We start from the raw sequence: 23,355 nt of genomic DNA, 5'->3' as shown, positions 1-23,355 counted from the left end.
ACTGTAGCTGCATTACAAGCACATAAAAAATCAAACTGCTTTCCATGTCTTCAGCCTCCAGGTTGGAGAACTTTATGTTGAAGAGTCTGCAACTCCTGTGTCTTTGCCTGAAACATTTGCATAAAACAAATACAACTCTGAAATTATCATGTATTTGAAACTTGTGCAAATAGCTCATGATCAGAAACACCAAGTATATATCACATCTGCAGCAGAGGGTGGAAAACTCAATCCCGAGATGAACAGAGAGAGAAGACAAGCTGAAACTCAGAGGAGGGTTGGGGACAGGGGGCAGTGGGCCAGTAAAACAGAATATATTCTGGTCGTTGCAGGAAATGTGGTGGGTCTAGGCAACGTGTGGAGGTTTCCCTACCTCTGCTACAAGAACGGTGGAGGTGAGTGAAGGGATCTCTGGCTGAAGTGCTCACCTTCAGATGCACCGGCATTTGAAAAGTGTCAATCTTTTGTTTTAGGTGCCTTTCTGCTGCCGTACGGTCTGCTGGCGGTGGTGTGTGGGATTCCTCTGTTCTTGCTGGAGACTTCCACCGGTCAGTTCACTCAGGAAGGATTCATCACCTGCTGGGGGAAGCTGTGTCCACTCGCCAAAGGTGGGAAGACACTCAACAGAGATGTTTAGCTCCAGATAATGTTTAAAATGTGTGAATATTTTGCTTTTTAGGAATCGGATATGGAAATCTTATCATTAAACTGTACGACTTCAGCTACATCATCATCCAGGTCTGGGCTCTCTTCTACCTGGTGTTCTCGTTCAGATCGCAGCTGCCCTGGGCCAGCTGCGAGAACACCTGGAATACAGGTAATGTTACAATTTCTGCACCAACATAACATATCCACGTTTGTGCAGGAGACTTTGTGTATTAATTATGTGCTGGTTCCTCACCTCAGCTAACTGCATCGGTCTTCAGATTTTGGATTCTCCCTTAACGAATCTGACAAATCAGACCGTGTTGGCGAACACCACCTCCGCTGCTACTGAGTTCTGGGAGTGAGTTTCAGTTCTTTTCATAATACTGACATTTAAGTGACACTTTTAATACATTAAAGATTATTAGATGAGAATAAATCTTTGACTTACAGTGTCATTAATGGGTCGCAACTAGATTCTTTGAAGGACAAGGATATCCTGCGTCTTATTACTATTAAACACCTTTCTCTGTGTTGTATTACAAAATTTGAAGGAGGTTTTCTTTTGGTACTGGAGTGACTCAACCTTGAACCAGAACCAAACAGGCTATTCCAAGAAATGGTGCAGGTACGGTGAAGGGATACGACAACTCAGAAGAGAAACGCCAATCTGAGGAGAGTTTGACGGTCACTTCTTTCGTTGGTTTTAAACTCCATAATTGTGCCGCTCATTATCACGTCAATAAGAGACTCATTTCTCAAGCATAAAACCCACTAACTATCGTTGAATCTCCTTGATTGACCTCGACTATTGAAGAAAAAGTCTGCGCGCCCATTTCTTCTGTGGGGAATTAAGGTTGTAATCTGATCTGATCATCTCTCGTGAATGCGTTGATCGGACAAATTTCACTGAACCAACTTTCTTGAACTCCATGTGAACCAAAATCACCAAGTCCAAGTGTTTGATCAAGACTAAATTTCCTGCAGCAGCTTGAACATGCCCCAGCCTGAAGACCTGATTTCAGCTCAGTCACCAGCTTCTGATTCACGAATAACAGAAGTTGTTCTTAATGACTCTGGCCTTGCGTCTGCACTGAATGCTCAGTATCAGCAGAATGTAGGCTGATCTCTCATCTCCCTAAATTGACTATCCTAAATGTGTGCCGATCAAATTTAAAAATCAGTTTCTTCTCAAGTCGCGCGCAGATGTTAAACGTCCCGTCCAACATCTAGACGCAGGATGCTGGCCATGTCTATGGGGATTGAGGAGCTGGGCAGCGTGAGGTGGGAGCTGGCTTTGTGTCTCCTGGTCTGCTGGGTGTTCTGTTACTTCAGCATCTGGAAAGGTGTCAAATCTTCTGGGAAGGTCAGTGGAAATATCGTATTTATGTTCCATGCATGGTAAAAATAAATGTATTATACTTCCCATTAGATTTAGACTTTATTGTCATTTAGCTATGCAACAGGTGTACACGGAACGAAATTTCATTGCAGATGCTCAGCACGGTACTAAAATATACAGCAGTAGAGCTGCTATGTATAAAAGTAGGTGTGGTGATTACAAATACTTGTTCAGATATTTTAGCAGCGTGCAGAGTACAGTATAACATACAGGGTATTGCATAAAACTAAGTGAACAAACAAATTCAGCAGTGCAAGAGTGATATGCAGTATTATAAGTAATACATTTGTCTTTATTCTTATTTTTAAGATGGTGTATTTCACTGCCACTTTCCCCTACGCGATGCTCCTGATCCTGCTCATCAGGGGACTGACTCTGCCTGGAGCCTGGAAAGGGATCCACTTCTATCTGTACCCGCACCTGGACCGCCTGGCTAATCTGGAGGTATCTGATCTGCTCATGTTTGAATTTCAGTCCTTTCTTCAGATGGCATTAGAGCATTGTTTGGTTTTGAGCCTGGCAGCGATTGTTGCCGGTCTGGATGTTTGCGCAGGGAGAGTCAATCAAATCGTGGGGAAAAGAAAGGAAGCTGTGTGAGGCAGTTCCTCATTGTGTTGTGTATTGGTAGTCTCGTTTAAGCAGCAGGATTACTTCAATCAAAAGAAACCTCTTTCTGAGAGAACAGATTTTATTTTGATCTGAACCGATTGGCCAACCTTGAGGTGACGAGTTTACTCGATGCTGACTTAAGAATTAGTTGGGTGTCCTAAAAGACAAAAGTAGTGAATGTAAGGCTCCATCTGAGGTATGAAGTATAGTTGGAAAAGGTGGAGAAGCACAAATTGATGTCCCTTCACATTCTTTGTCATCTCCTGACCTTTGACTTCAATTCAATTCAATTTCATTTATATAGCGTCAATAACAATACAAATCGTCTCAAGATGCTTTACAAAACCCAGCCTGAAACCCCCAGAACAAGCCTGAAAGCGACGGTGGCGAGAAAAAACTCCCTTTTAACAGGAAGAAACCTTGAGCAGACATGTATAAATATGGACAACGTGTCCCCACTTCCTTGCATTAGACGCTATTTTCCCGAGAACGCAGGCAGTGCCATCTTGCAAGTTTGGAGCCAGAGCCTGTGCAACACAGTCCAAGAGTGGAGCCGACCACACTTTCGCCAGACTCACTTGCGTTTTTGTTTAATTAAAACTATGCTCTGCTCTACAACAAAACTTATCCAAAAAGTTGACACTTGAATATGCATCAACATTATATTAAGTACCTAAAATGAGAGAAACACCATTCTTGAAAAACAATTATTTGACTTGTATTTTAGAGTTTTAGTTTGGCCCAAGTCCCATCCACTAACATGGAGGGGGTGGAGCTTATAACCTATTCTGCAGCCAGCCACCAGGGGGAGCTCTACTTGCTTTGTCTTCACTTTTGAGGAGCAGTTCCCCCGTCCATATTTATATACAGTCTATGCTCTTGACCAATACTCTGACATTAGAATATATGTGCTTTTTACATTTCAGGTGTGGATAGAAGCAGGATCTCAGATATTTTTCTCCTACAGCCTGACCGCCGGGACACTGAATGTCCTGGGCAGCTACAATGAATACAACAACAACTGTTACAAGTAACTGACTTGTGCTAATTTACCTTTTTACTTTTATTTCACTATATATTTATGGTAAGTTTCATGAGTGTATTTTGCCTTTCCTTCACCTCCAGGGACTGCTTCTGGCTCTGCCTGCTGAACAGTGGGACCAGTTTTGTTGCTGGATTTGTCGTCTTCTCTGTGCTTGGGTTCATGGCTCATCAACAGGGTGTTTCTGTCGACACCGTGGCTGAGTCGGGTATGCTTCAGAGATTTGATTTAGCTTCGTGTTCAGTTCAAATGCAGTACAATACTTCCCAGTGTCCTTGTCGTTCACAGGTCCAGGTTTGGCCTTCATTGCCTACCCTCAGGCTACGGCCATGATGCCGTTACCACAGTTCTGGACCGTCTGCTTCTTCCTCATGCTAATCTTCCTCAGCGTTGACACTCATGTAAGATGTTAAGTTGTATTGTCTACTTAAATGCTTCAGAAAGCTGAACTGATTCCTCGTGTCATGTCATTTCACCCCCAGTTTGTTACAGTTGAGTGTTTTATCACCTCGGTTAGCGACTTGTTTCCCGCGCTGCTCTGTAAACCCAGAAGACATGAGATCTTTGTCCTTGCCATCTGCGTCATCTTCTTCCTCGTGCATCTGACCTTGGTTACTGAGGTTGAATGAAATATAATACACTATACACACTGAAGCACATTTATGTTTTTGAATTTGCTTCTAATATTTAAATATCTTTTCATCTCTGGTACAGGGAGGGATTTACATTTTCCAGCTCATTGATTATTATGGCACCACCAGAGCTTGTCACTATTTCATGGCTTTATCCGAGTGTCTGGCTCTGGCCTGGGGCTTTGGTAAGCAAAACAAATGTGAACTCACTTATGATCACCTGCCTAATAACTTGTAGTTCCACCTTTGGCTGCTGAAACAGCCCTGACCCCTCTAAGCTTTGACTCTTCTAGACCTCTGAAGGTGTGCTGAGGTATCTGGCACTAAGACATTTGCAGCTCATCCTTTGTAAATTGAGAGGTGGGGCCTGCATAGATCGGTCTTGTTTGTCCAGAACATCCCACAGATGCTCGATTGGATTGAGATCTGGGGAGTTCGGAGGCCAAGTCAGCCCTTTGAACTCGTTGTTGTGTTCCTCAAATCATTCCTGGACCATTTTTCGCTTTGTGGCAGGGAGCATTATCCTGCTGAAAGAGGCCACGCTGTTTCCATGAAAGGCTGTAAATGGTCTGCAACAATGCTTAGGCAGGTGGTACATGTCAAAGTAGCATCCACATGAATGGTGGGACCCATCAGTGAACCTTGGCTTACAATGACCCTGTTGCCAGTTCACTTTTGTCCTTTCTTAGTCCACTTTTGATAGATACTGACCACTGCAGACTGGGAACACTGCACAAGAGCTGCAGTTTTGGAGATGCTCTGACCCAGTCATTAAGCCATCACAGTTTGTCGCTCAAATCCTTCCACTTGTCCATTTTTTCAGCTTCTAACATTAACTTCGAGGACAAAATGTTCACTTGCAGTCTAATATCTCCCACCAGATAATCAGTGTTATTCACTTCTAATATGGCTGATCGGTGTATATCTCTGTTTATATTTTTCTTTTCACGCAGCTGCAGTTCATATGCACAATGCTTTAAAATGCTGCTTTCTATGATTTACACAAAACTTAAATGCTTTTTCAGCAGTTACAGAAGATGAATCAATGAATGAATAAAATGATTTAAGGGATTAGTTTTATCCTCCTGTGCTGCCCACAGCCTCACTTTTTGAAACCGATCTAATCCAGAGTCTGAATTTGTAACAGGCGCCGACCGTGTTCTTGACGTTATTGAGGACATGACCGGACAGAGGCCATTTATTTTCTTCAAGCTATGCTGGAAATACATCATTCCCGTGCTGTCACTGGTGAGTCAAACAAACAAACAAACAAAACACGTACGTCTAGGGGACATTCAAGAGCTAGCACTCAACAGGATTGACAGCTGAGGACGAAATAGAGGTTGGTCATTGGTTTTATTTGCCTCACCAAACAGAAAGGTAATACGGAAGAAATTAAAAATGGCATAGTTAAGTGGTCCAATACTATATTTCTGGACCAACAAATCAACGGTACCATACCTGAAGCTGTATTTCTAGCTTGGCTAATCTGTGCTGACCTTTGCATTGCTCAAGTACAACTTACAGAAACCCCTTCAACCTTCACAGACTGCCTTCATCCTGTACCTGGTTGATTACCAACATCTCAAGATTAATGACTGGTACGTTTACCCCAGCTGGGCGTACGCACTCGGATGGACCATGACTCTGTCCTCTCTTCTGTTGGTGCCGCTGTGGGCTGCTGGACAGATGTGTTTGACGGCTGGTACCTTCAGACAGGTGAGTGCTTATCTGTGCCAACTTATCTGTGCACTGCATTTGATGTTGAGTTCAGTTTAGGCTAGAATCTCCAACAGGGACGTCTTACTAACTGAGAAATAAATGTTTTTTTTGCTCCAGCGTTTGTCTTTCCTCTGTCGTCCCGCTGAAGCTTCGGTCTGGCGGAGGGGAAAAATAGAAGAGGAAGGAACAACCGTGGAAATGAGGACGTCTGAAGCGACAGCTTAATGTGACCTGCAAAGCCCCATTACTAAGTCAATCAGATGATCAATGCACAGAGCCGGCAGAACCCTTTAAAAGCTTATCTTAAATTCATTCTATGTATAGTTTTGCATTTCCTGGGTTTATATTTCCTATTGCATACCAATGGACACTCTGTATTTCATGTATTTATATGGTTTATTGTATACGTTCAAGTACAATGGCTAACCTAAAGTTAATTGTAAAATTACGTAAAAAGACCAGCACATATTTCAAGTTTGTTCAGTCATTGATCACTCTCTTGCTTTCTCACCATTTGATCTCACTGCTCACACATTTTATTTGAAAATTTATGTATGTACGGTAATCTAGTACTTGGTGATGCATCACTTTCCTATATCTGTCTATTTACATTAGATACTGTATGTGCATAATATAAATAAACTTTCATATGTATGAAATCAGTTGTTCTCTTTCTTTTCTGACCGTAAATATTGTACTATTAAATTAGCTATGCCACTGTAATAATCTTCAAATCCTCACCTAAAACACAGGCATTTACATCTGTAACATAGGGACATAGAGAATTCATGCTAATTCTATGGTTATTCATTGTTAAAAACACAAATCTTATTGGGATTTAAAACGGCATTGACTCAAGTCAGATACAGGCGGTGCCAAGACAAGATACTAATAACTCTCGCTGATATCGTGGAGCAGCAAAACCAGCCATACTGGTTAAAGTAAAGTAAGCTGTGAAGAAGCAGCACACAGAATGAAAGCGTGCAAAGTACGAACAGCTGGTCCAGAATTGACGTGTTAAAGGGTGGACTACTTGGTTATTCCCAGTGGAAGTGGGGTGTCTGGGATTCCTAGCCAAGTCAGTTTCAAATCCGCAGACCAAAGCAGGAGTACGAGGTTAGACATGGAAGACTGAAGCTCGAAAGTTGAGTGAGGCGGCAGAAATAGCCTCCTGTTGGCTCTGGTGTAAGAGGAAGGACATTAGATGGAAGCCTGGAGACATGGTCACCACTGTCAACACACCAGCTGGAGAGTCCTCAAAGCAAGTGGTTTAAGGAACCAGTGTACAAGCAGAGTAAGGAATGATTGATGATGGTGGCCTGGGAGGTAGATGTTGGAAGCGCTGGGTGGGTAAGTGGAGGTGGGGGGTGGGGGTCTGAGTTAGGCCAAAAACAAAACAAAAGCCGACCATCTCTCTTGTCCATTTTTCTCTTCAGACGTTTTTGCATTTGCGGTTACATTCAAGAAAAGTACTCTTTCTAGGCAATGCCACTTGGTACAAAGGTATTACGAGATGAGATGGCTAGCTCTAGCCTGCTAGCATCAGTGTCAGCAAACTGTAAATAGATGTCTCTTTTAAGCTTTTATTTGATTTTAAACAACAGAAAATGCCCCTTTAAATCGGGATTACCTGGTGACTTTTTAACTTATTTTTGCAAAACAGTAACGTATCAAACCCCTCACTGGAACTGGTTTGGCGTTTAAAGGTGGGAGGTGGTTTGAGGGCAGAACGTAGTCAAATGAGGAACGAAACATGTATAAAAGTCGCAAAGATAAGTTTCCAAAATTGTAGAATCACACTGGAAAGACACAATGGATTCATTCTCTGCTGTTCGAATGAAGAAAGTCAGAAGGACAAGCAAAAATCTAAGTAAACCTGGAGACAGAGGACAATGGGTCAGTAAAGCTGAATACATTCTGGTTGTTGCAGGAAGCATTGTCGGTCTGGGCAATGTGTGGAGATTTCCTTACCTCTGCTACAAGAACGGTGGAGGTGAATATTTAAATATTTTTTATATCTAAAAGAAAGTTAATGGTTTAATTTGCTAAGTCTTGGTTATGTGAAATTAAATAGTCATTAAATGAACATGCACATCTCTGTGATCACTATAGGGGCCTTTCTGGTGCCATATGGTCTGTTAGCTGTGGTGTGTGGGATACCTTTGTTTTTACTGGAGACTGCAGTCGGTCAGTGCACCCAGGAAGGGTTCATCACTTCTTGGAGGAAACTGTGTCCATTGGCACAAGGTGAGTTCAACTAAAATGTGGAGAAAAATGAATTAAATCACACGTTGGAGGCTGACTTTTACCAACTTGTGCTATTTTAAAAACAGTGCTTACATTTCTATTGTAGGAATCGGAGTTGGACAACTGACGATTTCGCTCTGTTTCTTCATCTACGTCTTGATCGAAGCTTGGGCCCTATTCTACCTGGTGTATTCGTTCAGTTCCCAGCTCCCCTGGGCCAGCTGTGAAAACACCTGGAACACAGGTAACGGTATTTACTTTTGGGTGATGTTGAAGTTCGGACTAAAGTTGTAGCTGGTGGACTCAAATAAACTTCACACCACCTCTTTCCTGGATTGAATTCACTTAAACCTAATAACACCTTTGTTCCCAAATCCAGATGACTGTCTTGGTCTTCAGGCTTCTTCTAATGTGAGCACAAACAAGACCACCGCCACCTCTGCCGCTATTGAGTTCTGGGAGTAAGTCCTTCTTCTTTTTCTTCTAATGAACCAAACCAACACAATGTGTATTATAACAATTAAATTCAGAGTTTTCATGCTACGTTAGAGGGATTTGTGTTTTTCAGTTGATCTATTTTGACTGTGGAGTTTGATCCATTTGGTAAAGAAATCTATATCACATGTAACAAGAAAAGATGCAAATAATGTTTAAATTACTTGGAAATCTCCCTTAACATTTAACATTTACATAAATGCCGCTGGCTGCTGTGGTTGAATGTCATATCAAGTCATCTAAAGGTAAGCTGAACCTGTTATATCTCTGGTTGTCCTGTAAAGTGCCCCTTGGAGGAATATGTGTCATGTAACACCTTAAATTTGTTCTTAGACGTCGGGTGCTGGCCATGTCTGCAGGCATCGAGGATCTCGGCGGTGTGAGATGGGAGCTGGCCTTGTGTCTTCTGGCCTGCTGGATATTCTGCTTCTTTAGTATCTGGAAAGGTGTCAGATCCTCTGGAAAGGTCCCGTGGAAGCATTTCAAACCTTCATCTGTTTGTGGCGCACACAGTCATCAGTAACTTCTAATTACTTTTTGTTGTAGGTAGCATACTTCACAGCCACCTTCCCTTACGTGATGCTCCTTGTGTTGCTTATCCGGGGCTTGACTCTTCCTGGAGCTTGGCAAGGGATCTACTACTACCTGTATCCAGATCTGAACCGACTGGCCAACCTTGAGGTGACGAGTTTAGTCGATGCTGACTTTAGAATTAGTTGGGTGTCCTAAAAGACGAAAGTAGTGAATGTAAGGCTCCATCTGAGGTATGAAGTCGAATGTGTCATAGTTGGAAAAGGTGGAGAAGCACAAATTGATGTCCCTTCACATTCTTTGTCATCTCCTGACCTTTGACTTCAATTCAATTCAATTTTATTTATATAGCGTCAACAACAATACAAATCGTCTCAAGATGCTTTACAAAACCCAGCCTGAAACCCCCAGAACAAGCCTGAAGGCGACGGTGGCAAGAAAAAACTCCCTTTTAACAGGAAGAAACCTTGAGCAGACATGTATAAATATGGACAACGTGTCCCCAATTCCTTGCATTAGACGCTATTTTCCCGAGAATGCAGGCAGTGCCATCTTGCAAGTTTGGAGCCAGAGCCTGTGCAACACAGTCCAAGAGTGGAGCCGACCACACTTTCGCCAGACTCACTTGCATTTTTGTTTAATTAAAACTATGCTCTGCTCTACAACAAAACTTATCCAAAAAGTTGACACTTGAACATGCATCAACATTATATTAAGTACCTAAAATGACAGAAACCATTCTTGAAAAACAATTATTTGACTTGTATTTTAGAGTTTTAGTTTGGCCCAAGTCCCATCCACTAACATGGAGGGGGTGGAGCTTATAACCTATTCTGCAGCCAGCCACCAGGGGGAGCTCTACTTGCTTTGGCTTCACTTTTGAGGAGCAGTTCCCCCGTCCATATTTATATACAGTCTATGCTCTTGACCAATACTCTGACATTAGAATATATGTGCTTTTTACATTTCAGGTGTGGATAGAAGCAGGATCTCAGATATTTTTCTCCTACAGCCTGACCGCCGGGACGCTGAATGTCCTGGGCAGCTACAATGAATACAACAACAACTGTTACAAGTAAGTCACAGGTGCTCAATTAACTGACTTGCGCCAATTTACCTTTTTACTTTTATTTCTCTTAATATTTATGACAAGTTCCCATCTTTCCTTCACCTCCAGGGACTGCTTCTGGCTCTGCCTGCTGAACAGTGGGACCAGTTTTGTTGCTGGATTTGTCGTCTTCTCCGTGCTCGGGTTCATGGCCGAGAAACAGGGCGTTTCTGTCGACACCGTGGTGGAATCAGGTGTTTTAAAGAAGCAACTACTAAAATTTTAAGAGAATGCAGCACAGACAAATGCGGTGTCTTCTAGTCCAAACATAATGACGTTTATTAACGCTTTCCTTGACTGCACAGGTCCAGGTTTGGCCTTTATCGCCTACCCTCAAGCTACAGCCATGATGCCGTTACCACAGTTCTGGACCGTGTGCTTCTTCCTCATGCTAATTCTGCTAACGATTGACACTCACGTAAGATGTTTTTTTTTTTTGTCTCAGGTACTCATCATAAGTGTGACAAACTTTAATCAGTCATTTTACTTTGCCATCAGTTTGTCATCGTGGAGAGTTTCATCACCACGATGACCGACTTGTTTCCGAATCGGTTCCGTGTGCCGATGAGGCGCGAGATCTTCGTCCTCCTCGTCTGCTTATCCAGCTTCCTCGTCCACCTGACCTTGGTTACTGAGGTGAACAAAAACAAATTCAATGTTTTCCCAAAGTATTTGTTTCATTCTGACGGCTTCTCTTCCTACTTTAGGGAGGAATTTACATTTTCCAACTGGTTGACTTCTACGGTTCTACCAGAGTCTGTCAGAACTTTATGGCCATATCTGAATGTCTGGCTGTGGGCTGGATATTTGGTGAGTAGAAATTGCTTCATTTGAAGGATAAAGATGAGGATGGATAGATGCTGATCAGGTCAGTCTGTTCTGACTGAGACATTTTTATTCCGATTGTCAGTGTCATAATAGTGTCCATGTAAACGCAGCTGCGGTTTGTCAAATCTTCAGCGATATCAATTAATTGTTGGTTTCTTCTCGTAGATTTTTCTAACAATAACAAAATGTAATTTCACTTTCCCATATTGCTACTAAAATATATGACTCTAATAAGATTTACAAAACTAAACGAGACCAAATCAAGATGATTTCCAGGTCTCCCCATATTATAGATTTATTATTATTATTTGAATGTCCTGTAATACCACTTATTGCCACAGGGGCCGCCAAAGCGACAGGACAAATATTCTTAAATGATATGTAACACATTAGGACTAAACAGTCAATCTGGACATCCACCAGGTGCCGACCGCTTCTTTAACATCATCGAGGACATGGCGGGACAGAGACCATCTGTGTTCTTCAAACTGTGCTGGAAATACGTCATTCCTGTGCTGTCTCTGGTGAGTCAGGAAACAGACCGTACCGGTTATCTTCACCATTCACACGCCTTTATTAGCGTTGGCAGTTTGTCCAGAAAGAATCAGAGAGAAACACAGAACATACAACAATTCTGCACGTGCATTTCTATCAGCTGATCTTCATTTGACCCAAGTTTGACCAAAACTATCATTAGCACCAATCTACCCATATTATAGCTGATCTGAAGGGATCATCATACTTTTGATTTGCATGTAGTTAAAGTCATTTCAGTCTTCACCATTATTTCTCTTCCTTGAAGATTTCCTTCATCCTGTACCTGGTTGACTACCAACACCTTAAGATCAACGACTGGTACGTTTACCCCGACTGGGCGTACGCACTCGGCTGGACCATGACCCTGTCCTCTGTTCTCATGGTGCCACTCTGGGCAGCTGGGCAGATGTGTTTGACGGCTGGTACCTTCAGACAGGTGAGTGCTTGATGAAGAGGCCGCTGCAACCTTGCAACACACGAGACAAAAACTGAGCAGGAGGTGGACGCTGGAGATGTGAGATCTTAGTTGGGCAGAACCCTGACTTCTTAGCCATTGGACTTAAGACTTGTCTTTGTCGCTTTGTCTCAGAACAACTATGAAATGTTGCTGCCACACCAGAGACCTTTTCCCTCATGAATTCTGCTTTAATTTAAAATAAACTACATTACCCATAATCTCTTCAGTTCAATCTCTTATAGTTCTATCTGAAATGCAAGCATAAATGGTTTACTAATCATTCTCCCTGATCATGTCCTTTCCCTGCCTTCCAGCGTTTGTACACCCTTTGTCGCCCAGCTGGAGATCCGGCCTGGGGGACAAGAATCGGAAAACTGGGGGAGGAGGAGGAGGTGAATGATGAACTGAGGACCTCTGCAGCAACAGTTTAAAAATAATAATAATAAACGGCCTCCAGAGTCACGTTAGCAAGACATTTCTGAGGCTGAATTAGAGTCTGAAAACACACTTTAACTTAAATGACGACAAATATGTGATGACCTGGACCAATCAGTTCATAGGCTGAGTAAAAGACGTATGTACGACAGTCGGCTCTGATACTTTTAACACCAAAAACAAATGCTGAAACTACTATTAAAGAAGATTCTCAAAAGTATTATGCTCTTAATTTATTATCAGTGGATATTTAGTGCTGATTGATGGGGAAATGAGACTATGTTAAATATTTAAAAATTAAATCTACAGTAAATGGTGCAGAAATATTAACAGTTCTGATACATTCATTAGTGTCTATAAGGACACCATTCTCCTTCTCTTTAGATCTGCTAGGAAATCTGTGTTTCACAGTGAATGACTTGTTTAAGTTTAGGTATTTATTTTAGGCTGAGAAACAATAGTTAAGTAAAACAACAAAGATAAACCCCAGACAGCATGCTACAATTTTAATGCCATTTGGTCGGACGTGTTTGACTTGTTGCAGTAAAGAGGCCAGATTTCTGTTTTGCTTAAAGCATTGTCGTTTTAAACCTTTTTTTTTTTTTTTGTAGCAGACTTAGAATAAAAAGTCAACAATAAAGTTTAGTTTCAGTTTTCAATCTTTATTGAGTGATGTGTTCACAGCTAGGAGTGGTAAAATACAGTAAAATGGGAAAATATTAAGTCTTTTAAAGAAGTGCTTTGATTTCCTTTGAATTGTCCATGTGATGTCTTTCAGCTGAGTCAGTTGAACCAAAAGGAAGTTGACGCCAGTGCCCGCTGGAAGAGTCTTGGACGTTTATTTCTTCTGGAAAAATCCCATAATCGAAGCCTGTTTAGATCCTTTATTAGCGTTGGCCGAAGCTTTCTTCTGACTTTTCTTCTCGTTCTCTTTGCTTCTCGACGCCAGCTTCGCTTTGACGGGAGCTTGTTTAGCAGCTTTAAAGTCGTCCTCTGACTCAGAGTAAGATTCGCTCTCGTAGCCTTTTTCAGTCACTGTGGACGGAAACAAAGAGTCACAGATGAACTAATAGAGTCACAGGGTACGAGAGGATGAGTGAGCTCGGACTGTTTGTCTGGTAAAGGGTTAAATTTGTGCACAAATGGTGTTTGGTGTGTAATAAACATGAAAATACATTAAAGCGCTTTGTCAAAATCTCCTTGTTACACGTTAGTTAAAACATCACAGACAAAAAATTACCACTGGATCAGTGTTGAACTAAATACTGTTCATTTACTGGAATGCCAGCTGGAGTTGGGTTTCTTTATTGGGCGTTTATCAAACAATACAGAGGATAAATACCTCTGCACAAAAATGGATAGTCCTCCAACCAATCAGAGCCATTTCATTGACAACAAATTGATGACGCTCAGATGACTTGTAGAACTACTGTTAAGGCTCATTTAGAGAACTGTGGGACTAGATGACGTAACCTACCTGCGTACGTAGCCGGTGAGAGACATTTACACTTGTGCGCCCACTCTGTAACAACGCCACCCAAACACTAGTAGGCGCTGTGTCTTTTTATACCAGTCGGGTTATTTTTTGTTTCTACTTCCTGCTTCATTTTCAACAATGGCGACTGAAACTTTTGCCGAAATTTCGCTGAAGACGAGTCGTACATACGTTTGTATCTCCGAACCTCCTCCGTTAACCTTTTCTCCATGTGTTCCATCTTTATTGATCCAAAACAATCAATTTGAAAATTGCCGAGATTGAGAAGCAGCTCCTGCGGTCTGCGGCACGTAGTTACATTTCTGTGGAGGTGGACTACAGGCTACAGTGTTAGGGTCTGCGCAGTCGCTATAGCCACAGCTTCAAACTGACGCAGAAGCCTAAACTGCCTACTACTCTTATGTCCATCACTGAATAAAGCCCCGCCCAAACAATCTGATTGGCCCGGCAGATCGGAGAGACTCTAGAACAACTTTCTGCCACAAAAAAAATATATGGACAAGGAATTTGTTCTAGTTTCTAGCTTAAGTTTTACTTCTAAATTGCAGCAATTCTAATTTGGTATTTAAATATTTAATTGATTATTCTCCTGCACCAAAGTGCCATGAGCAGCATGCATAAAGTATTAAACTGATTTAATCGGGTGTTTTTCATACCCATGCATCCTTCTTCATCCAAAAACGTGCGAGACTTCAGGACTCGTCTCCTCTTCCTTATCTTCGTGTCAGAGTTTCCCTGCTGTAGAATAAAAACAACAAGTCTTCACTGTGAAGCGCTTTAAAAACAAAACAATAAAAAGAAATAAAAGGATTTGGTGTTTCAGACACTTACATGTGGACGTGTGACAGACTCAACCTCCTTTTTAGGACTTGGTGATTTCTCTTTTGCTTCCATCGGCTGTGGAGAATCTGGGATGACTGGAGAGGTGAACGAAAATGACTCAAATTACTCCTGAGACATGTTTGAAACTCCTTCTTCTAATCCCACGTCATAACTATTCTACTGTATTGGCTTTACAACAGAGGGATAAACAAATGCTAATCCTTTAAACTGTAATCTGACTGACAAGCTGTGACGCTCATCCGATCAATTACAGAACAGAGCTCAACTACATTCATGTATTTCTTTGACACCATTTAATAGTTTAAAAAGAGAATAAAGTGCTGACCATCTTCATGGTTGTCTTCATCTTCGCTGCTGTCCGGTTCAGGTTTCTTAATCCTTCGTCTCTTTTTCTTCTCCATTTTCTCCTCCTCGCTGTCAGAATCTTTTATTCGCTTCGTTTTGCTATAAAAGATAAATAAATAAAAAAAATATCATTCTCATCTTTTGATTATTTGAAATGGAGGATTTAGGCACATCTTATCACACATCTGAATATAAACCAACCTCCTGGAGTCTCTCCTAGCGTCTTTAGGCGGCTCCACTGCAGCAGCTTCTCGTTTCTCCTCTGCTTGTGAACTCTGGCGTTGCTGCTCAGCTGTGGACGACGACGTCTCGGCTGCTTCCTCCACCTTTGCGCTTTTTTTCTCGGGTTTCTCTGAAGAAGTGAGCGAGAATGCTTAGCTTTGTCTCCACTGTGTTGGTGCAGCTCAGTCATAAACATGTCCCGATCCATGTCCTTTCTATATATATTTTACAACTTTCAACATCTTATGCTTGAACTATTTTCATTTGAATATAACAGGCTTTGTATGATTTGCACCGTATCACTGTATTTGCATTTTATTGTCCCAACTTTTATGGAAACAAGGACGTGTGGTTTTAATTGAAACAAGCCTCTGACATCAGTGGCACAAAAGTATAACACAATAAAAAAAAGACTGTCAACTGTGAATTTAACATAGACATATGTTTTAATCCTTTTTAATCATACTCACTTGCTGTTTGACTCCCAAAGAAGTTCATCATCGGATTAGCTTTTGGAGCTGGTTTGCTTTTGGGGGCATCAGCCTAAAAATGTGAAAAATAATTATTGACATCTGCAGACATTCATCTACAACTCGCGAGCCAATCATTTACACCCAAAAAGACACAAAGCCATACCACGGGTGCGTCTTCTTTCTGTTCAGACTTTATCTCTTTGCCGTTTTCCTGATTCTTAGGCGCAGGCTTATTTGCAAACATTCCCATGATGCCTTTTGGCGGCTTGGCGGGCGGCTTTGACGCCAGGCTGCAGTCTCCGTTCGTGCCGTTCATGGATTTTTTGATTTCAGGCTCCGGCGTAGGAGGCCGTGGCTTTTCCCTCGTCTGCTGCAGCTCCAGAGAAGACATGGGCACCGCGCTGGCACAACGGATGGCACTATATCTACAAACGGAGGAAACAGAACAACAAAGACCTTAATTAAAGGACAGACCACATCCCACTGTACTAAAATACCCTGAGCACATGATGATAATATCCAAGTACCTGTGGCAGTCTTTAAGATTGTCTTTCACAGCATCATAGTCAACGCTGTAGAGGGGGCCACTGTCTTTCAGTAAAGCTTTCTGGACACTGTAGACATGGACGCTCACGATCGGGCTCATTTTGGCTTTGATATCTAAAGAACACAAACAAATATATCCTTAAATGAGCAAACATGTAAACAATACTCAAGGACATAGCGTTCAATAGGGGTAATTGTTAGAATAGTTGTTGTGGAAAATTACATTTACACACCTTCCAACTGGTCTTCTCTGACGACTGACACCTTGTGACTCTGCAAAGCAAACGCAGCGTCAAAGGAAATAAAACTGCAGCAGCAGATCAGTGCATCTCGAATGTCTGGTTACTCACGGTTTGACCATTGTCCACGAACTTCCCCGACACGAGATACGTGGCGTGGAGCTGAGCCGAACTTTCCTTCCTCTTGTGATCGAGGTAATGGAAGAGCATCCTGAGAACAAAACACACCTTAAATGTCATTATACGACACTTAAATTTCAACACTTGAAACAGGAAACGCCAAACACAACAGGGTTTGGTGGTTTTCTTTGTCATTTGGGTTTTGGACGGTTGGTTGCACACCCAAAAATAAAAATAAAAATATATTACAAAGATGCAACCTTAGCCTCTGGAAAACTGTAATGACAGAATTAAATCAAGAAACTAATAGTCAGCTGAATTTTATTTTTACATTATGAATATAATAAATATAACAGACCACTTACTGTTTGGCTGTGTTGACATGAACTCCAAGAGTTAGACTGAGCCATTTATAGGTCACCTGTTATACACAAAACACATGACAAGTTTAAGTTTCGATTAATATTTGACCATGAGAAAGAAAACTTGAGGTATTCTTATTACTGGCTATTCGGATAATGAAAGCAGAGCAGCATAAACGCAATAAATATCTTAACATCCTTTAGTTCTACTTGGCGGTTACTAGCAGCAACTGAAACTACTCAACTGTGACATTATACGATTTTAATTCATTTAAATGCCATTTTCCAATAACAATTCATAAGCCGAATTCAACTAAAGACCCAAATACATCGTGCTAATTGATAACAGCATACACTGTACACGTGAACACTGTCAACAAAGCAAGAGAATATTAAACGGGCACTTTTTTGAACGCAGTTCGACTGCTAATAATACCGCGCACGTTCTAACGTTCCAAACTGACATTGGCTCAACGCTAACGTGCGCGACACGTTAAGATACGTGGAGGATCAAAGACGTGCTCACAATTTTGTCGTGATCGTTGACATATTCGTCAATGTTATCCAAATACAGCTCGTCCATTTTGTGAGATTTTCGTTTAGCGAAGCCGTCTCCTCCTCGGATTGATTTAACTGCGCGGGAAGGGAGTTTATTTACTTCCTGTTTAATGTCACGTGTCTGTGCGTACTTCCGGTGTGCTGAATGCTGCCCTCTACAGGTCAAACGGGGCTACAGCTGTCAGTTAAACTAGTTAAGTTAAAGTGAGACGTTTTTTTCCACAAATATTTAAGAAAATATTATTATTATTATTATTATTACTCAAAAATAACTTTTATGTTGACCTTTTCTGTCTTTTCAGTTGACTTACTGTCGCTAGTTTGCAATTCATTAGAGCTGCTTTTGTCATTATTCACAATATAATAAATTTAAAGTCGGAGCAAGCCACTTATTGAAAGTATTTGGATTCTCCTAGGATAAGCAGCGTAATTTACTGCGAGCAAACTGAGTGAACTGATATGAAACCACAGTCCTGCTAAGGCCACCGTCTCTCTGGTGTGGGTCAAGAGTAAATCCAAACCTTCATGTGGAAGAGATGCTGCTTCACTTTGGAGAGGCTCTGCTCACTGCTGTAGAAACAAAATAATAATACCAGCCTACTGTGATTGGACCGTGATTGTCTGCGTCTGTGTGCATACATAGAGGTTTCGCATAGATTTTATTTTCCACCACCGTTTGAAAACAAACATCCAATATTGGATTTGTCTCCACAGATAAGAATGTCACATTAAAGTTTTGAATTGCAGATGTAATCTCTCCGCGACGGAGTGACCGAGCAGCGTTTAACACCTGGAAGCAAGGAGGTGATAATGAGAGTCAGTGGCAGCTACAGATCTCTCTCTCTATATATATGTATACATTCAGACAGACAGCTACGGTCACATCAGGATCGGATGAAGTTCTCACACCACGGATGTGACAGTTATCATCATCACATGTAAAAATAGCTGTCACCTTAGTCTTTTTATTCGTCGTCTGCCGAGCTCCCAACGAGCCCTCCGATAGCAACATCTAAACATTTGACTGACACCGATCTGTGAGGCGCTGGCGACGCCATCCATCAGCCCAGCACACTCAGACACACAGATGTGTTAAATGTCAACTTGATGAGATCTTTGATGCCTGGTCTGGGTTAAACGGATTGTTTTTCATCAGTGACACTGTGACTTTTCTACTGCTGTTTTTGTGATAACATATTCCAACTGCTCTTCCACAGAACCGATATCAGCTCTCAGAAAAAATGCGTAATGAATGTGTGGGATGTCTCCTTAGCTGCTTGCAGACTCATTTCAGAAGCACTTCCTCTCCAAACAGGCCCCAGGATCCCCTCCACTCAGATTCCTGATTGGTTTTATGATTTAAAAATGGCCAAATGCTCATAGCTCAGACAGGAAGTTATCTGCTTAAATCCATGGCTGCCAACTTTCTCAGTCACACCTCCCATTGCAGCGCTCTGGGAAGCAGAAACGTGTGAAATAACGGAGTAGTGGATCAGACGGAATCCGCGCAGCCAACAACCGCCACGCTGTGCAGCCTCCCACGGGCGTCTGTTTCCCGAGCTCCGACTGTTTTTCATGTCAGGAAACTCGCTTTGATGCGCCCGAGAACACGGGTGAACATCTGACAATATGTTTTCATGCGCAAACATCGACCGAGAAGGGTTGTTGTCATTAGATCAGGCGTCAGATCTGAATTGTAATCGTCTGCTCCGCGGGTGGGGAGGAAGTGTACCTGTAGGCGTGTGGAAATTTATAACATAAAACATGTTTTGTACATCCTCTCAGCGTGCTGCGAGGAGGAAGAAGAATAAAATACGACTGTAGTTTGAGAAGAAACTGTGACAAGGAGGGGTTCATCTTGAACAGGTTTTTAATTATTTTTTTTATTTCACACCATGTAGGCTTGACGAAGGGCCACCTGTCCTGGCCTTAATCTACATTCACACTTCTAAGCTGACATGCACCTTCCCAGAAAAGCATTTTTTAACACAAGTCGTATTATATATCACAAGGTTTCACAACTCAAACTTCATTTGCAGCTCAATCCAGAGTGCTGACAGACGTCTCACAGACGGGTCATCACACTAAAGGCTAATTTAAAGTACTGCGGGACCTAGACGGAGTAACCTACGCACGTAGCCTACGTCAGTACAAGCCATTTATACTTGTGCACTCGTCAGTCTGGCTCGCTCTGTAACAACTCCACCCAAACACTAGTCGGCGCTGTGTCTTTTTTGCCAGTCGGGTTAATTTTTGTTTCTACTTCCTGCTTCACTTTCAACAATGGCGACTGAAACCTTCACCGAAATTTCGCAGAACACGAGTCATACAAATATCTGTATCTCCAAACCTCCTCAGTTAACCTTACAGATTCTTTATTGATCCAAAACAATCTATTTGAAAATTGCGGAGATGGGGAAGCAGCCGGAAATACAAAAGCGGAAACACGCTACTACCAAGCGGACCAATCACAGCTCTTGTGCTCTGCGTCGCTGTGGCGCGTATTTACATTTCTGAAGAGGTGGATGTCAGCTACGATGCTATGTCCACGAAGGCTCTGCGTAGGGGTCTGCGCTGTCGCCGTAGCCTGTGCGTCAACTTAACGCAGGAGTATAAACCGCCTATTAGTATTACTTCTCCATCTCTGCAATTTTCGAATAAATTGTTTTGGATCAATAAAGAATCGGTAAGGTTAACTGAGGAGATCTGGAGACACGGACATTTGTATGACTCGTGTTCAGCGAAACTTTCAGTCGCCATTGTTGAAAGTGAAGCAGGAAGTAGAAACAAGAATGAACCTGATTGGTAAAAGAGACACAGCGCCAACTAGCATTAACAGACTGAGCGCACAAGTATAAATGTCTCGCACCGGCGTTGGCTACGTTACGGCGTCTATGTCCTGCAGAAGAATAAACTCCGCTTAAAGGACTTGAACAAACTTCATGATAACTTGTGCGAGTGCAACAGCACGACTGATTTGAAGGAGCCGATTGTCTTTTTTGAGGTGCGAGACAGACCGCAACAGCTAGGATTGGTCTGAAATGTATTTCTTTATTCATGTTTCTCAGCAATTGGAAAATTCCCCGTCCGGCCTGCCTCTGACACACCATCTACTCAGACGTCCTCCCTCTCTTGCAGCGTTTATGAGCTCCAACTCCACCAAGACATATTAAACACAGCGGCTTTAGTCACAGAACAATACCAACACAACACAGAACAAGTATAAAGGCTCACAATGGGCTCTGTGCAAGGTTATATCCTGTTTTTTGTTCTGTTTTTTGTTTTTTTCCCCTGAACCTAACCTCACTTCTTATTTAATGTCAAATAACATGTGAAAAGCTTATAATGCACAGATGTACGCACGTAAAATTTCCTGGTAGCAGCATGCTGTTCGTATCTAATTCAAGATATCTAACAGTTTTGTCTAACTTTTTTTATAGTTAAATTAAAGATGACACTTGTATAATTAAATGCATGCATAAAAAATACTTATAAACTTGCATATACTGCAAATTTTAGTCAGTTCAGTCCTTTTACTCACACAAATTTAGGGTGAAAACGGATTTTCTTGTTGCTTCAATGAGAGAAATTGGCCGTTAACGTGAGCCACTGTCTTGAGGTGAATCTTTTACATCGCCTTTGTTCAGACAAATCCAGCAACATGGATGAGAAATACCGTTTAAATTCACAAACACCTTATTAAAAATATCTGACATTAATGATGGAACAGCGTTTCCGGTGAGATCTAAGCCCGACGTGGTGAAATTCAACGTCACTGCATAAATCCCGCCCAGATGATTTGATCGGCTTTGCAGGTTTTTGCCAGAGAATCATCGCTTTCCAACGGAGAGACTCCAGATCAATTTTACCCCACACACACACAAAAAAAAGATGTAGGCGGGGAAGTTGGTTTAGCTTCCAGGATTTTTTCTGCCGTGTTCAGATCAGTAACCACTGACGTCTACTCATTCCTCTTTGATCCGTTGACCCTGCAGCCATCAGTGTTGTTTTCCAACCGCCCGCCTGCTTCCACTCTGAATTCTAATGAACCAGCTCAGTGTCGCTTGACTTTGTGTACCCCGTGACAAGAAGACTTTTCTGTTAACATTGAAATTACACGGTAGCTGTTGCTGCTGCTCCTCCACAGAGAGGATGTAGTGGCTGCGCCCCAGGCCCAGTGTCGGGCTCCATCAGCGGGGACCATCATTAGCCGCCTCTCAGAGGAGCTGTTCCCCTCTCCCCCTCCCGTCTGCTCCACTTCACCCCCCCACCCCAGCCCTTTGTGGCTCCTGCTGATAAGGCCAAGCTAATATCTGCTCAGTCTCTCGCTGCATGGGAAGTGATAAACCCAGACAGAGCCGCTGTCCGCTCCGTCAGGATAATAGGGACTGGAATCTAGCCTCGGGGCTATTGTTGTTCTGCGACAGAGGGTGGTGTATGTACAGGTGAAATCACGGCCGGGCGCTTTGAACAAAACAACACACAGCGAGGGGTTGACACATTGACTTAGTGGTTACAATAGCTGTGCCATAAACAAAATGCCACGGTTTCAGCCCCTGGTTCAGTCCATGTCCAGACTGTCAATACGTCCTTGAGAAATATAATGAATCTCCTGGTTGAGGCACATTTACAGCACAGCAGCTACAAATCCACCAGAGCCAACGTTAGCTGGGTGTAGCGCCTTCTGGTAAGACTCCATCGGGATTTAGGAGAGTCTTTCAACCGATACGAAGACAAGAATTACCTCTGCCTCTTGGGTAATCGTTGCTGTCAATATCTTATACAACACACACAATAGTGGACTCTAAACAGGTTGCTCCTCCAACGGTAGCCATTTTGTTATAAAGAAGTTCAACTCAACGGCGCTCATGTGACATTTATCCGTCCAAACGATTTGATTGGCCCAGCAGATCTTTGCAGGAGCATAATCACTTCCCAACGGAGAGACTCCAGGCAAACTTTCCACCACAATAAACTGGAAGGCAGGGATGTTGGTCTGCCTTCCAGGCTACTATATATAATAACACCGTACAAAATTGTTAAAATAAAACACAATTAAAGTACACACAAGCATATATATAAAACATATAGTTACATAAAAATGACAGCAGATAGAAGTGAGGCTATGGAATGGAGTAGTGTCTGAGTAAATAAGTTTTGAGCTGAGATTTGAAGGTGGTGACCAGTGTTGTTTTCATCAACGATGACGATGACATAATTATTTCGTTGACGCCCCTTTTTTTCATGACGATAACGAGACGGTGACGAGCTACACATGGCTCTTTGATGACTAAAAGATGACTAAACGTGTGTAAGCTTTCGTTAACGAGACGAAACTGGACGAAAATGTTGGTGGGTGGTGTGTCAGACGTTCAAAATGCATGACATTTCTAAAACTAGCTTGGTTGCGCTGCTAACCCAGGCTAAAGATAGTTAGTTAGTCGTCAACTAAAACTAGACTA

At 42.2% G+C, this 23,355-nt stretch overlaps 2 protein-coding genes across 2 annotated transcripts; one reads left to right on the top strand and one right to left on the bottom strand.

The window, feature by feature from the left end:
- Positions 1-238: 238 nt before the first annotated feature.
- On the top strand, positions 239-12,770 carry LOC311488896 (sodium- and chloride-dependent betaine transporter-like; the record flags this gene model as incomplete). Its single annotated transcript, XM_084545758.1, has 28 exons — positions 239-395; positions 474-608; positions 680-817; positions 907-1,006; positions 1,879-2,011; positions 2,357-2,491; positions 3,583-3,686; positions 3,782-3,906; positions 3,987-4,099; positions 4,181-4,318; positions 4,413-4,515; positions 5,478-5,578; positions 5,879-6,049; positions 6,170-6,205; positions 7,895-8,045; positions 8,165-8,299; positions 8,406-8,543; positions 8,679-8,760; positions 9,128-9,260; positions 9,341-9,475; positions 10,297-10,400; positions 10,503-10,627; positions 10,739-10,851; positions 10,932-11,069; positions 11,141-11,243; positions 11,685-11,785; positions 12,064-12,234; positions 12,570-12,770. 28 exons carry the CDS (start codon positions 239-241, stop codon positions 12,684-12,686), a joined length of 3,435 nt encoding a protein of 1,144 aa, XP_084401884.1. The 3' UTR covers positions 12,687-12,770.
- A 571-nt stretch (positions 12,771-13,341) lies between these two features.
- Positions 13,342-17,990, bottom strand: pold3 (polymerase (DNA-directed), delta 3, accessory subunit). The gene is made up of 12 exons (XM_084546840.1): positions 17,862-17,990; positions 17,339-17,394; positions 16,965-17,064; positions 16,848-16,887; positions 16,596-16,728; positions 16,232-16,493; positions 16,066-16,138; positions 15,575-15,725; positions 15,354-15,472; positions 15,017-15,102; positions 14,842-14,923; positions 13,342-13,725 (listed from the first exon to the last, which is right to left on the bottom strand). Exons 1-12 carry the CDS (start codon positions 17,916-17,918, stop codon positions 13,529-13,531), a joined length of 1,356 nt encoding a protein of 451 aa, XP_084402966.1. The 5' UTR covers positions 17,919-17,990; the 3' UTR covers positions 13,342-13,528.
- Positions 17,991-23,355: the final 5,365 nt, after the last annotated feature.

The sequence above is a fragment of the Chelon labrosus genome (assembly GCF_963514085.1).
Source record: "Chelon labrosus genome assembly, chromosome: 6".
Taxonomy (NCBI): Eukaryota; Metazoa; Chordata; class Actinopteri; order Mugiliformes; family Mugilidae; genus Chelon; species Chelon labrosus.
This window is presented reverse-complemented; position numbering and strand designations above follow the sequence as displayed.

Excerpts from the sequence above, each read along its gene's own strand:
- pold3 (XM_084546840.1), bottom strand. The coding sequence starts at position 17,918 with ATGGACGAGCTGTATTTGGATAACATTGACGAATATGTCAACGATCAC. Across the intron at positions 16,888-16,964 it reads TCGTGGACAATGGTCAAACC|AGTCACAAGGTGTCAGTCGT; the intron begins GTGAGTAACCAG and ends TTTGCTTTGCAG. Across the intron at positions 16,139-16,231 it reads AGAAAGAAGACGCACCCGTG|GCTGATGCCCCCAAAAGCAA; the intron begins GTATGGCTTTGT and ends TCACATTTTTAG.